The following is a 13,267-nucleotide window of genomic DNA, read 5'->3' as shown; positions in this document are numbered from 1 at the left end:
GATTAAGAAGGCCACCTAACACAATTTCTCCATTTAGTTTTACATAGCAATTTGTAAGGCAATTCGCACATACAAGTATCGGCCCCAATAATTTAAAACATATCACCACAACTAGTGATATCTAGCACATTTTCTTTTAGATACAACAAATAATCATTGCTATCTTGGTCAGGCTTACGAGAAAGCTTGACTTTTCTTTTCCCCCTAAATCATCAATCAAGAGTGTTATTGCATGCAAGTGTGCATCCTGCACAAATTGGGATGAAAAGGAATTGTCAAGGGTAGTAATTTATTGGTGTGGGGGCACAAGACTAAAGATCACAAAAATACCACAAATGGTTCTTTACTTCGGCCTAAGACGACTTAAATCCCAATGAAAAGTCAGTAGCTTTGTTCCACTGTACTTTTTCGGAATGCCAGAGGACCACCAACGTTTTCCCAAAGATAGTTTGTTCCTAGTTCTTGCTTTGGTTATATAATATTGGCTCATCAATGCTTTTTTTTCCCTAACAAAGTTAAATTCTGAACCTTAGCAAATATTGAGGCTCTTCAAGTCACACTATAGCCCAAAAGGGTGAAAATATAGTTGAGTTTCTAGGCAGATTTCGTACTTTTGTTTGCCCTCTAGATGACATTACTTTTTTGGGACTAGTACCTGAAGTGACTATAATCTTTAGTTAAGAGAGTTTTTTTAGTACCTAACACTAAGAATAAACTGAACCAATTAATATTAATGAAGAATAAAAAAAAAAATTAAAGTCTCCTTCATTAACAAATTGTTTTTAGACTTGCAATGTGTTTCGTGATCTGTATTGCTCAATCAAATCAACTACATGACTACTTGATTGATTATCAACACCTAATATATATATATATATGTGTGTGTGTGTGTGTGTGTATGTATGTATATATATATATATATATATTGCTGAAATGTGCAGTTCATGTTTTGCTGTTACTAGAAGGGAGCAGAACTTAGTTGGTTAGGTGAATGTTGTGACGTACAAAAGCTGTGAAGGCATGAAAAGAAAGGAAATAGAAAAAACTGGTGGATGTTAGTATGACTTTCTGCATCATTCCCCACAGAGGAAAGAAAGCTAAAGATGTGCAAAAATCTAAATTGGAATCCAGGTTCTTAAGGGTTGGAGAACCAAAATAGAACAGGAAATTTAGACCTTTTTTTTTAATCTCATTATTTGTTATAGCGAGACCCTTCTACTCAAAAGTTAGAAAATTTATCTTTTTCGTTCCACCAGTGATCCTAGCAGATTTTTAGCACTGTATTGGGGCGTATAAGACATTATTAATCCTTATATATTTATATATATTAGCGAAAAAAAAAAAAAAGAATCATGAATAAGGGAGAGAGAGCAAATATATGGTGGCTAGGGACATGGCATGGGTGGTTTAAGGCTTTTTCTTAAAGGGACAATATGAGCAGTAATCTTCACATGGAAATAGATGGCTTTAGAGGACTCTTTTAAGGACCACAAGAACAAGATTATATAAATATATTTATATATGTTTTGCATATCATCACATAACTAGGCCTGGGGAGTAAACCCAAGTAAGGACCACACTGATATTCAGGAAAAGAAAATCCCCATCGCATTAAACCAACCAGCCATTATGTTCTTTGGGGAACGTTATCCGTAACATTCATACTTGAAGAGTCTCTTTTCGTTACAGGAAATACCCCTCACGACTTGTTCCTTTCAAGCACCAACTAGCCAGTGACTTCAATTCAATGTCCATCCCAAGCCAGGCCATTTCTCTCTGTCCTTTCTCACTTAGATAATTAACTCCTAAGTCCTACCCAACATGTTTAATATATAAAATAGTATATATGTGTGTGTGTGTCTATATATATATATATATGTACATATATGTTATGTCTTCTTAACTGGAAAGCAAATAATTCCTCTCAAAACATTATGACATAAAACATTAAGTATTAGACATCGCATGCTATGGACTATAATCTCTACAGTTCATTAAACTTAAGGTGGTCCTTCCAATTCTCTCCGATATCTCATCATAGCCACTAATTACAAGTTCCAAAATCTGATCCTAATTTTGTACTAATGTTGACCCATAATCTGTTTTTTTTTTTTCTTTTTTGGGTACCCTTTTTTCAATTAATCTTGGTAACGAGATTTCGAAGGTGATGATGAGAAATGAGAAGCGTGGCCAGAGCCAAGTAGTACCACGTTTTGCAGGGTATATAAAACACGTACCAGACCCATGTGCACCCTGGAATTCCTGGATCAAAGAACTATTCAGATGCCGTACGTGAACATGGCCAGAAGCATTCTCATATGTAATCACAATTACCAAAACATGATCCTCAAGGACTTTACTGAAAGCAAACTACGTACATTGTTCAGTCCATCATTATAGATATATGTAGATATTTCTAACTTTTATATTTTTGCTGAAAATTCTTAAATTGTTAGAAGTGACCATTCATAACTGGCAGCCTGGCAGCATAAGAGCCGTAACGTTTTTATGCATAGTAGGCATTTTGTTTCACATTACAAAATGATATAATGAATGGCAAAGTTAAAGTCTTTCACAGAGGAGTGATTCTATATATAATATGTAGAAGTAGGGAGTGTAACATGATGACGTAATAATGACTTTATTAAAGTATAACGACAATAATTTATTTGTATAAAACTTTTAAAGTCATTGTTATATAGAATAAATAATATTTTACGCCTCTTACTTTTCTATTATAGTGTTGGATTTTTTTTTCCTTTTGAACCATGCAAGATAAACCCTATAATGAATTCTAGTACACAAAATATAGTTGATATATTATTGGATTATTAGTTGCTTTATAGCGCAAAATGTACATATTTGCCCCGGCACTTATTTATTTATATATCTTTTCTTCTGGCTAATGATATATTGATCCCTGCTTGTTGAAAAAGGATACTATAATGTCCTTCTATTCAATGGCGGGCACTACACAAGATAAGGCATCACGACATTTTGAGAACCTAAAGATCCTTGATCTGCTCTCAAATTGTGACATTGTGCTAGCTGATACATATTTACAATCAATCGTGCCTAAAACTCTGCACAAGTGAAGAACATAATCTATATAAAATCATCCATCAAAGCCGTTTCCTTGGATCTCCATAGATTAGAGCATGTCAGAGTCCTCTATCCTTCTTAATAAACAAAAACTTTCATCCAAAATAAGAGCTTAATTAACTCTTCTATGCGGATTTCCTTCATGACCCTTTACATTCCTTGAAGCTTTCTTATTGGCACCACCACCACCACTAGCATTTTGCTTAGACACCTGATCATAAGGTGATTGAAACCCGATGTTTTCGACTGCTCCGATCGTGTTAAACAACCGCCTCTTGTAAACCTCCTCGACCAACGACCGGTGTAGCAACTGACTCCGTATGTCCACCAATGACGTGTTCCTATTCAATCTAAGGCTGTCCATGACGACCCTTTTGTCCTTTGAACCTCTAGATGACATGAAAGCTTTGCATTGCTCGTTGGATTGCCCTGAATTGATATTTCGGTATCTCTCTTCGGGACAAAATCTTGTAACGTTGTGAATCTTTGTATTGTAATTGATGTTGGGGTTTTTGTCTCCTATTGCAGGGCTGATATTGGACTCGTTTTGATCATCTCCAGAAATGTAATTCAAGTTGGAATAGGTTCCTGAGTGTGAAGAGCTTACAGAGCTGATATCATCAAGCAAATCATCTGCAAGAGCAATATTTTTCTTTTTGTAGTTGTTGACATTTGTATTCCAAATTTCTAAGACGAGGCTTATGCAATATTGCAGGCATAATATAATAATTAGGGGTTACTTCATAATAGATTATGAGCAATTATACAGATCACACATCATCAACATATTTATCAATTTGTGAAATCTGTAAAATTCATGAAATTATTATTTGGCTCCAATTTTCTTTTACCTCTATTATGTTATATTGATGTATATTATAAAATTGTTTTTCCATGATATGCATGATGTTGAATGGCTCGTAAATGCGTGTGACATGAGGTCGTTCGGGGTTTGGATTAATTCTGGTTTTGGGCCATTTAAAGCCCAAAAAAAAGTGCATTCACATTTTGGGCTAACTATATTGTCGCCAGCTTTGTTAAATGATATGATCATACTAAGAGATACTAAGGAATCATGTTGCATGTACTAAGTCAACGGAATCTCTAACTTAATTTTCGACGCTCAATTATATGACAGTTGACTTGTTAATTTTCAATTGGTTAGACTAATTCTATTATATTTATACGAATTATAGCATAATAAATCAACTCTCACCTTACTTGATGGTAACATTTCGATGAGAACTTAATGTTATTCTCATTCTAAGAAGCCATACGAATTATAGCATAATAAATCAACTCTCACCTTACTTGATGGTAACATTTCGATGAGAACTTAATGTTATTCTCATTCTAAGAAGCAAAAAAAAAAAAAAAAAGTCGTCTTAAATATATGCCAATACACCTAGCTGAGAATTCAAGTTGTGAAATGACTCCCAGAATAAATAAATAATTCAACTTGTAAAGTGGAAAAAAAAAAAGGAGTCATACCTTGGAGCCAATCACAAGGATTTGCAATGTTGTCAACCCCATGTGAGGTGATCAAGCCTGATATTGATGCTTGGGATGAAGAAGAGGATGAGAAAGAGTACAAAGGATGATGAGTCCCATCATTTTCGTCATCATCATCTTGATAATTAAAAGTATCATAATGTGGTATGAGAGCAGAAATCTCCCCTTGGATCATTTCTGCTATTTCAAATGGTTCCCAATCAGATATCTCCAATTCCTTCACCATCTCAGTGGCAACATCAATTGCTGTGTCAGTAACAGTGTCAAATGGGAAATATATGTTCCTAAGAGAACCTGTCAAAAAAATAGCATAATGAAATAAATTTGAATAATAATCAAAAATTGGTTCTAAACTATTTAGGACTAATTCTAGTGGTTCGGTACGTGTGCGTGTATCTTTCATTTTTTATCAGTAAAATGAGAAGTATAAACCTCACACTATATGTAAAATATAATGCTCTAAATTTGAATAATAAACAAAAATTGGATTTGGTTAGGAAAGTCTAAACTATATAGTACATACCATCCTTATCAGCAAATTGAACTTTGAGAAAAATGGTGTCGTCTTCAGGGTTAAGCTTCCCTGTGATTTTCATGTCAGTCCGGGGCACATCATCCCTCAATCTCAACTTCCCCATTTCCTTGTCGTTTAGGAAAGGCTTCTGACTTCCAACTCCTCGCAAAGCCGAATTCTCATCTTCATCACAGGCAAGAAAAGGGTCAAGCAAAAGCTCTCTCGCCGGCAGTCTCTTTGAAGCATTGACTAAGCACTTCCCTATGAATCTCTGAGCTTCCAAGTCTCGAATTCTGTAGAATGCAGCTGGCAACTTCCCCTGAGAAAACAAGAGAGAAAATGGCAATGTGGGTGAAAACAAACACATTCGAATGATGAAAAGAAGCGATCTCAGCTGCTGAAAGGAAAACTGTCAACTATTCGTTTAATTTTTTGGTCAGATTGTTTCTTTCTACTATCCAATTGCTGAAATTGAGCTGCATGGAAATATATGGTTTTTTTTTTCCTAAAAACATTCTATCTTACCGATGTCACTTTCTTGTAAATTTGTGCAGGGTTGGTACATTCACTGTAGGGGTATTCTGATGTAAACATCTCCAAAACACACATCCCAAATGAATACACATCAACTAGTTCATTGTAATCTTCCTCGTACAACTCTGGTGCCATAAATTCCGGTGTGCCTGAGACATTTACAATTAAGCAGAGAATTAAAAAGTGATTTACAATTAAAGGAACTAGTACATTTTAATAATGCATTTACTGAGAAACTTTTATAGTGTTGGTTGAAGAATTTTGAAATTATTCTATGAATATGATAACTTACGCATTTTAACTTGTAAACTTCGAACATTATAATTGTACAGGTTACGACGTATTTGTAAAATGTAAAAGAGAACGATTCAATGGAAAAAAAAAAAAAAAGCTAGTTACCTATAACACTGTGAGCAGATTGGGAACCACGGAGGATTGCGGCTAGGCCAAGATCACCAATCTTGACCTGCCCAAGATGGCCGTTAACAAAGATGTTGTCACATTTGAGATCTCTGTGAATCACCGGAGGGTCGTGGCCATGTAGATAAACAAGGCCCTTTAGGATCTGTCGAGCCCAGTTCTTAATGGCCCGTATGTCCACTTGCTTGTATTTCTTTCTGTATCTGCAATGTACGTGGCACATGTATGTTAATTAATATTTGTTAATTAAGATCATTATATACTTTTATAATAGTTGATTTGTGGAAAACTTAAATGATTTTAAAATAGGTACTGGTGAGTATAGAAGCAAAAAAAAAACTTGTACTTGTAGTCTGCATTTTTTTTAATCCGTTTTTGTATTATTTGTATTTAATAAGAATGTGATGTAATCTTACATTAAAAAATGCATATCATTAATACGTATGACAATATGAGAAACTTTTTATTTATTTATTTATGAATTTCTAAAATACTGCCAGAATCGCTATTGATAATTTCAAATAAAACTGTACGATCCCTATGTAAAATATCATCTGAAATGACAGCACAATGTATAGCACATTGCTAAATAGTTAAATTAGATCTCGTTAGGAATAATTAAGGGCCGGAAATAAAAATAAAAATGTTACGTACTCTCTCAAAGTCCCGGAAGTAAACATTTCAGTGATGAAATTGAAAGTTCTCCGATCAACGTTGATCCAGGAGGTGTGGAATCGCATGATGGAGTCGTGATTGAGTGTGCTGAGAAGGTGAACCTCCGAGTAGAGGCGCTGCAAATCGTCCGGCGAGCGAAGGACTTCATTGAGCTTGACTTGGTTCCATGCCACCTCCATCCCAAGTACCTCATCAATTGCCTTGTACACTGTTTTCATTGCCCCTTTCCCCAAAACTTCTTCAATCTATTCATAATACACATTTATAGAGCTAATATTTAATTCGTGGGGTATTCATAAATATAGCATTAAAAAATAAATTGATCAACCAATACCAAAATGAATGAGAAATATTCTTGGTGAGTGGACATAGTAAATAGGTTTAGTAGTATGGCATAAATAATCAAAATTAAGAATTAATTTATCATTAAGTATTGGGATAATCACATGACAACACCAATCATGTCATGGGCAATAATTACGTTTAGAAAATAATATTTCCAACAACCAGATGACAACTACTGTGCCTGGCCAAATTTTAATTCACAGTAACCCAAAAGGAAATCATAATAGAGCTTTAGCAAGGTAAATTATCAGAAAATCCACCAAATAATTACGTAAATGATTTTTTTTTTTTTTTTTACTGCATCTCTTTCTTTCTTTATTTGTTTATTTATTTATTTTGTAATGTTAAAACTAAAAGGAAACAACCGAAGATAGAAAAATATTAAGCAGAAACAAAACAAAATTAGAGAAAAGACCAGAATATTTCACCCGATGATCTAATTAGTAGTTGGAAAAAGAAAAAGAAGGGAAATACATGGTCAAAGGAAACAAAAGATTATAAAACACATAATATGTTTTTATAAACTTCACCCACTGCGATGCCCACCCATATATATATATATATATATATATATATTCTAAAATAAGACACTATATAACATGAAAATTACAAGTACTTTTTTTCTTGTTTTTTCATCAATAATATTCTCAACTTGGATACTTGATGATGCTTTGTATCTTAGCTAGCTACAAGTCTACAACGACAAAAAGTGCGCTATAGAAATCAATAGCCATTCGATATATCATTTCCAGATGATCAAATTCCAAACATAATTTTTTTTTTCCATGGAAAATTCCAAGCTACATAGAGCAAACAACTCAACTTTATCATACATATATTACAACAAGCATATACATATCAATATGTACATATATATATGGTATGTATATATGTATGAATGTACTTACCCGACCATATCGACCGGTGGGATCGGTTTCAACATAAGCACTGTAGTTTTCTTGGGCTTCATCAGCAAACTGATCTCCACCAAAATGCTTCTTCTTGTACATGTTTCGCCGCTACTAAACCCCAAGCTAGTACTACCGCTCACAAAGTCTCTCCTTTTTTCCTTTCTTTTTTGGAGAGAGAGAATTCTTCAGAATATTCTCTCTCTCTCTCTCTCTCTTTTTGTGGAATATTAATCAAAAAGAAAAAGCTTGAAAGGATTGATCGCCTAGAAATATAGGAGATTAAACGTGAAGGGTATGATTGATAATTATAGAAATAGAAGAAGAAAAAAAAAAAAAAAAAAAAAAAAAAACCAAGTAGGTATTAAATCCGAGGCTTTCCCTCGTGGTTTTCGTAGGAAAAGACGCCAAAGAGAAGCCAAAAGAGTCTTGAGTAATCAATCCTCAGCATAATCCAGGCCATTCCTACCACAACGACGTTTGACAAGCACACCTCGTAGTATTTGCCAACCATCTATCTCTCTTGTCTAGTTAATTAAAGTAGACTTTTCTAATTTCTCAAACAAGATGGAAATAAACGGAAATATTAATAACAATAATGGACCCAAAAAAAAGTGGAAAATCTAAATAGTTGTAGGGACAGTTTGGGAAATTCTTGAAATTGGTTTAATTCTTAGGAAGAGAATTTGGTGCAATAATATGAAGAGGGGTTGCTGCTACAACGGAACTTGAAGAATCTTTGGCTGCGCTTGGAGGGATGCATTTGTGGATGAGAATGATTCGAAACTTGTGGGAAAAGGGAAATTCCTTTTGGGAGTTTGGTTGGGAATGAAATTTGGTTTTTTGGAGATTAGCTTTTGAGATTTGCTAGATTGGGAAGACAGAGTTGAGATTTGGATCTTTATATAAAACTCGGGATAGGGACGGAACCGTATGCTACTAGTACTTGTGCAATTTAGATCGTCTGTTTAATTTTCGGTGTAAAATGATTTTTACCAATTATGTCGTATCACGTTATTTTAAAATGTTATTTAATTGACTTTTTCATGTTTATTCATTAAATGATATGAAAATAAGTGATTAGTTAGTCTGAACACAAATTAAACGGATAATATGAATCTATACTTGTGTATCTATCTGTTATGGCATATGCTTTTTAGCATATTAAAAAAAAAAAAAAAACAAAAAAACAAAAAACGCATAATGTTTTAGAGAAGTGAACCCCACGTGAAAACAGGTGGCATCTCTTGTAGGCACTTATGAATATGATTGCGCCAATTACGTATTGCTTTTGGCATGTGTTGACTGATTATTAGTTGTGACAATAGTTACAAAACACATTTTTCATTTGTCTTGTTCTTCTTTTGTTTTGGTCCCTAATTCAGATGGCTTACACCAGCTTCGGCACGATTGCCCGTTTCTAATGATAATGGGGTTACATTATGCACGTCTTGGCTATGATTTTTTTGGACATTTCCTGAATAATTAATACAAAACTAATTAAGGTCATGTACTAAAAAAACTAGTATTTTAGTTTTAAATAAGCACGTACATGCGTACTTCTAACTTATGTTTGACTTTATCCTTAATTTCAAAAATTAAGAACATGTTCTTTTGTCCGAAAAACTCAAAAAAAGACAACTCGAGTTTCAACTTTATTTAAATTTACGTTTTTTTAAGTTTTAACTTTATTTAACTTTACTCAGTTTTATTTAAGTTATAACTTCAACTCAAGTTATAACTCAAATTCAACTCAAAAACTACACTCAAATTACACTTTAAAAGAACAACCCCTGATTTTTTTGAGGTTGCAACTTAAAAGAATGAGATAACTTGTTTCATAGTTATAGGGGTTTGAGTTACCCAAGGAAAATGTTATATGTAATTGTCAAAGATACGGTTGTGGCTTACACGTTTTTTTTTTTGTTTTCTTTTGTTTCTTTGACCAAGAGTTTTGCACGTACATTATGACACTAATGAACTATTGTCCATTGATCATGACGTGTTAATCCTCAGAGTTCCTCTTTTCCAGTGTGTGTAACAATTATCCAATACTAAAAGGAGAGAAAAAAAATTTGGAAAACCTTTTATATATATATATATATATATTTCCTTTTTAGATAATACTATTTCTCAAGCAATTTGCAACAGATGGAATGGCATAGATACTCCCAGCTATAAGGCAAGGAATTCGAATTCAAATCAAACTGTTGGTATAAGGGAACATATATATATCATAGAAACACGCAAAACATATCATAGTTTTGCATGAAGAAGCACGTTAATTACTCAAAGACATTAGACACATAGATTAATTGTTACATTTTAATTCCTAGAATTGAACAACCAAACTATAGAAGAAACAAAGAAAAGTACATATTATGGCTCCATACAATTAATGTAGTTTAGAAAGTTAGGACACCAAATTGATTGAAACTCGCCTGTGGGGGCGGAAAGCGGTCTCTTTGAAGCGTGGCCTTGGTTTCGTTAATAGTTTTTGGGAGAAGTGGAGGGTTGATGGTTTTATGGGATGCCAACATTGATGTGGATATCAAGAGTTATAATCAATTCCATATCGATTTGTTTGTCTCTATTCCTTCGATCCGGCCTGAGGCGATGGGCTTTCGACCCGTTTTGGATGTCAAATGAGTGGTGAATTCATTGAGAGTCCGTTTAGTTCGTTGATTTGAATTTGTAATTCGAGTTGAGATGTGATTTTATATGAGAACTTTTTACTGTAACAAAAAAATTAAATGTGATTATTTTTTAGAGACTTTTACTGTAACAAACTCGAATTCTAATATCAAATCAGTGAAATGAACGGACATGACTTGAGAGAACGGAACTTTCCTGAGAGATGGAGAGGGTGTCCCAAAGAGACTTTTGAGATGTCAATCTTTACTTAAAGCTTGGAGTTCGGATGTTTTTGGAAGCCTCCACGTCCGGCCCTAAAACTGAGAAGCGGTGGTGGTGTGGGCTTTGGGGTTTATCAATGCGGGTGAGCTGGGCGGAGTCTGATGCAAGCAAGGTGATCGATGACGTTAAAGGGAGGAATTTTCATGGTATTCATGGCCCTATCGTTTCTGTTATTTGTGTTCTTTTTAGCGGATTCTCGATGTTGGACAGTTGATTTGCCTAGATGGCACTCTAGTTCTGTACTCTCGGACTTGGGTCCTTTTCTTTAGATTTTTGTTTTTTCCTCTAAACAAAAAAAAAAAAAAAAGGACACCAAGTTGATTAATTAACCGTGTGCCTATAATTAGCAATTAATATAAATGCGTGCTTTTGAGCTTCTTTCTTTAACACATAATTAAGGATTAGTGGTAGCCATATTTTGATAATGATGAAGGTGCCCATACATATTGAATGGCATAGCAGCTGTAAACGACATGCACATCAAAATAAAAAGGGAAATTTAAGGAGTACTCTTTCTTCGAAGCTATTTAGTAGTGGGTTGACGAACTCTTCTCCTCTCATTTTCAAGTTTTCTCTCAAAAATCTTTTCAAGCATGTCGAAAAAAATAATAATAATAATAATAATAAAAGAAGAAAAAAAAGCCTCCACTTATTTTATTCTTATCCAATTCTTTCTCTTTGATCGATCATCAACTTCTCTTTTCTACGGGAATCCCATTATTCCATGAAATGACCTCAATTTCTTGCTATGATGTGTACCTCTTGGGACAAAATACTGCTCACTCGCCACCAAGAAACTTTCCAATAACTTTTTTATTTTTAGTTCTAAAGTTTGTTTTATTATTATTATTATTATTATTATTATTATTATTATTTCCAAGCATTTAGCAAATACATTAAAACGATTAAAAAAGTAAGATTCTTTTACAAGTTGACATTTATTTGATGGACCAAATATGGATTAATTATTAGAGAAAGTATATTAGAGAAAGTATCTTTATTTATAGTATTAACTTTACGATGTTTCTTTATTTTAATTTTAGATAACTTACCTGATTATGTGTTTTATAATGTCTATTTATATGAAGTCCCTTTTATAGTGCTGTTTACTAGTGAATTGTCCTTCTTTTCTTAGTTCGTGGTTATAGATATACTGTTGAACCACGTTAAATCTCCTTGTTCCTCTTTTCTTTATTTTATTTTCTTATTTTACTATTATTATTAATGCACCCTTTGTTTAGCACTGATCAAATCAATCTGTAGATAAAAGGATAGAGGTAAATCACAAGCCTAGGATGCTTAGAGTATTTTCAAGAGAACTCTCTAAATTTTAGCTAAAATTAACTAGCAATTTATTTTAGCTAAATTTTAACTAAAATATCTTTCTAGTTATTTTAACAAGCAAATTTTGGATGATTCACTCCAATCATACTCTCTATTTTAGCTAAACATAGATTATTTTAATATTTATTGAGTTTAAAATGTAAATAACTTTATTGAATTAAAAAAAGCCTTACTTTATTGTGGTTTGAAAGAATAAAATAATCAAAAAAAATAAAATAGCTAGCCTCCTCATGTTAGTTAAATTTAACTAGTGTAAAAGGCATTTTCTAAAATAGCTAAAGAATAATTTCACTAATGGTTAGAGTGGAGAAAATTAAAAAAAAAAAAAACTAAATTATTAGTCATTTTGACTAAATATATGAAATGTTTATTATGGTTGGAGTTGCTCGGGTTAAAATAATAATAAAAAAATTCAAGTTAAACATATTAACTATGTTGACCAAAATGAAATAAAACATAAAAAATGGAACGGTAGTTAGTGTATTTTCTGTGTGAATAATTCCGTTTACTCTATTATTATATATAATGAATGTCATGTCACTCTCCCAAAGGACAAATAATTAAAATTCAAACACATGTGAACATCATTTGATTCGGAACTTGTATTTGCATTATTCTGGACGAAAATCCGTTTTATTCAAATAACAACAACCACAAATAAGTCCATGTACTTAAAAAAAAAAGAAAAAAAAAAAAAAAGAAAAAGAAAGTCTATTGTCTAGTAGAGAAGTTATGGACTCACGCACACCAGAGAGAATTATTGAGCACAACAGAAAATTACAATGATTAATGTCTCAAATACCTTTTTGTGTAGGGTCTACAATTAAGTTTAGCGGCCACAATTACTATAGGTAGGAGACCCGTTAGCATGCCCAACTTTAATCTCAATTATTGCCACCAAAATTCAACGATGTTTTATGTTGTTATATCAAATATTGCTTGAACATTGATAATATTGAAGCATAGTGAATTGCTGTTGTGATATCATTTTAGTGGT

At 33.1% G+C, this 13,267-nt stretch overlaps 1 protein-coding gene across 2 annotated transcripts; it reads right to left on the bottom strand.

Annotated features, from left to right (window-relative positions):
- Positions 1–2,835: 2,835 nt before the first annotated feature.
- Positions 2,836–8,914, bottom strand: LOC21393969 (probable serine/threonine-protein kinase WNK4). 2 transcript variants are annotated; one of them, XM_024173555.1, is made up of 7 exons: positions 8,011–8,914; positions 6,737–7,002; positions 6,062–6,285; positions 5,654–5,811; positions 5,138–5,447; positions 4,594–4,908; positions 2,836–3,690 (listed from the first exon to the last, which is right to left on the bottom strand). In XM_024173555.1, the coding sequence occupies exons 1-7, from the start codon at positions 8,110–8,112 to the stop codon at positions 3,215–3,217; spliced, it is 1,851 nt and encodes a 616-aa protein (XP_024029323.1). In that variant the 5' UTR covers positions 8,113–8,914; the 3' UTR covers positions 2,836–3,214. The 2 variants fall into 2 exon arrangements, with proteins under 2 accessions (XP_024029323.1, XP_010108487.1); XM_010110185.2 differs by having other exon boundaries at positions 2,836–3,735; positions 8,011–8,910.
- Between the last annotated feature and the right edge of the window lie 4,353 nt (positions 8,915–13,267).

Source organism: Morus notabilis, unplaced genomic scaffold (genome assembly GCF_000414095.1).
Source record: "Morus notabilis unplaced genomic scaffold, ASM41409v2 Scaffold695, whole genome shotgun sequence".
Taxonomy (NCBI): Eukaryota; Viridiplantae; Streptophyta; class Magnoliopsida; order Rosales; family Moraceae; genus Morus; species Morus notabilis.
The sequence above is the reverse complement of the archived record's forward strand: the minus strand, read 5'-3'. Positions and strand labels throughout refer to the sequence as shown.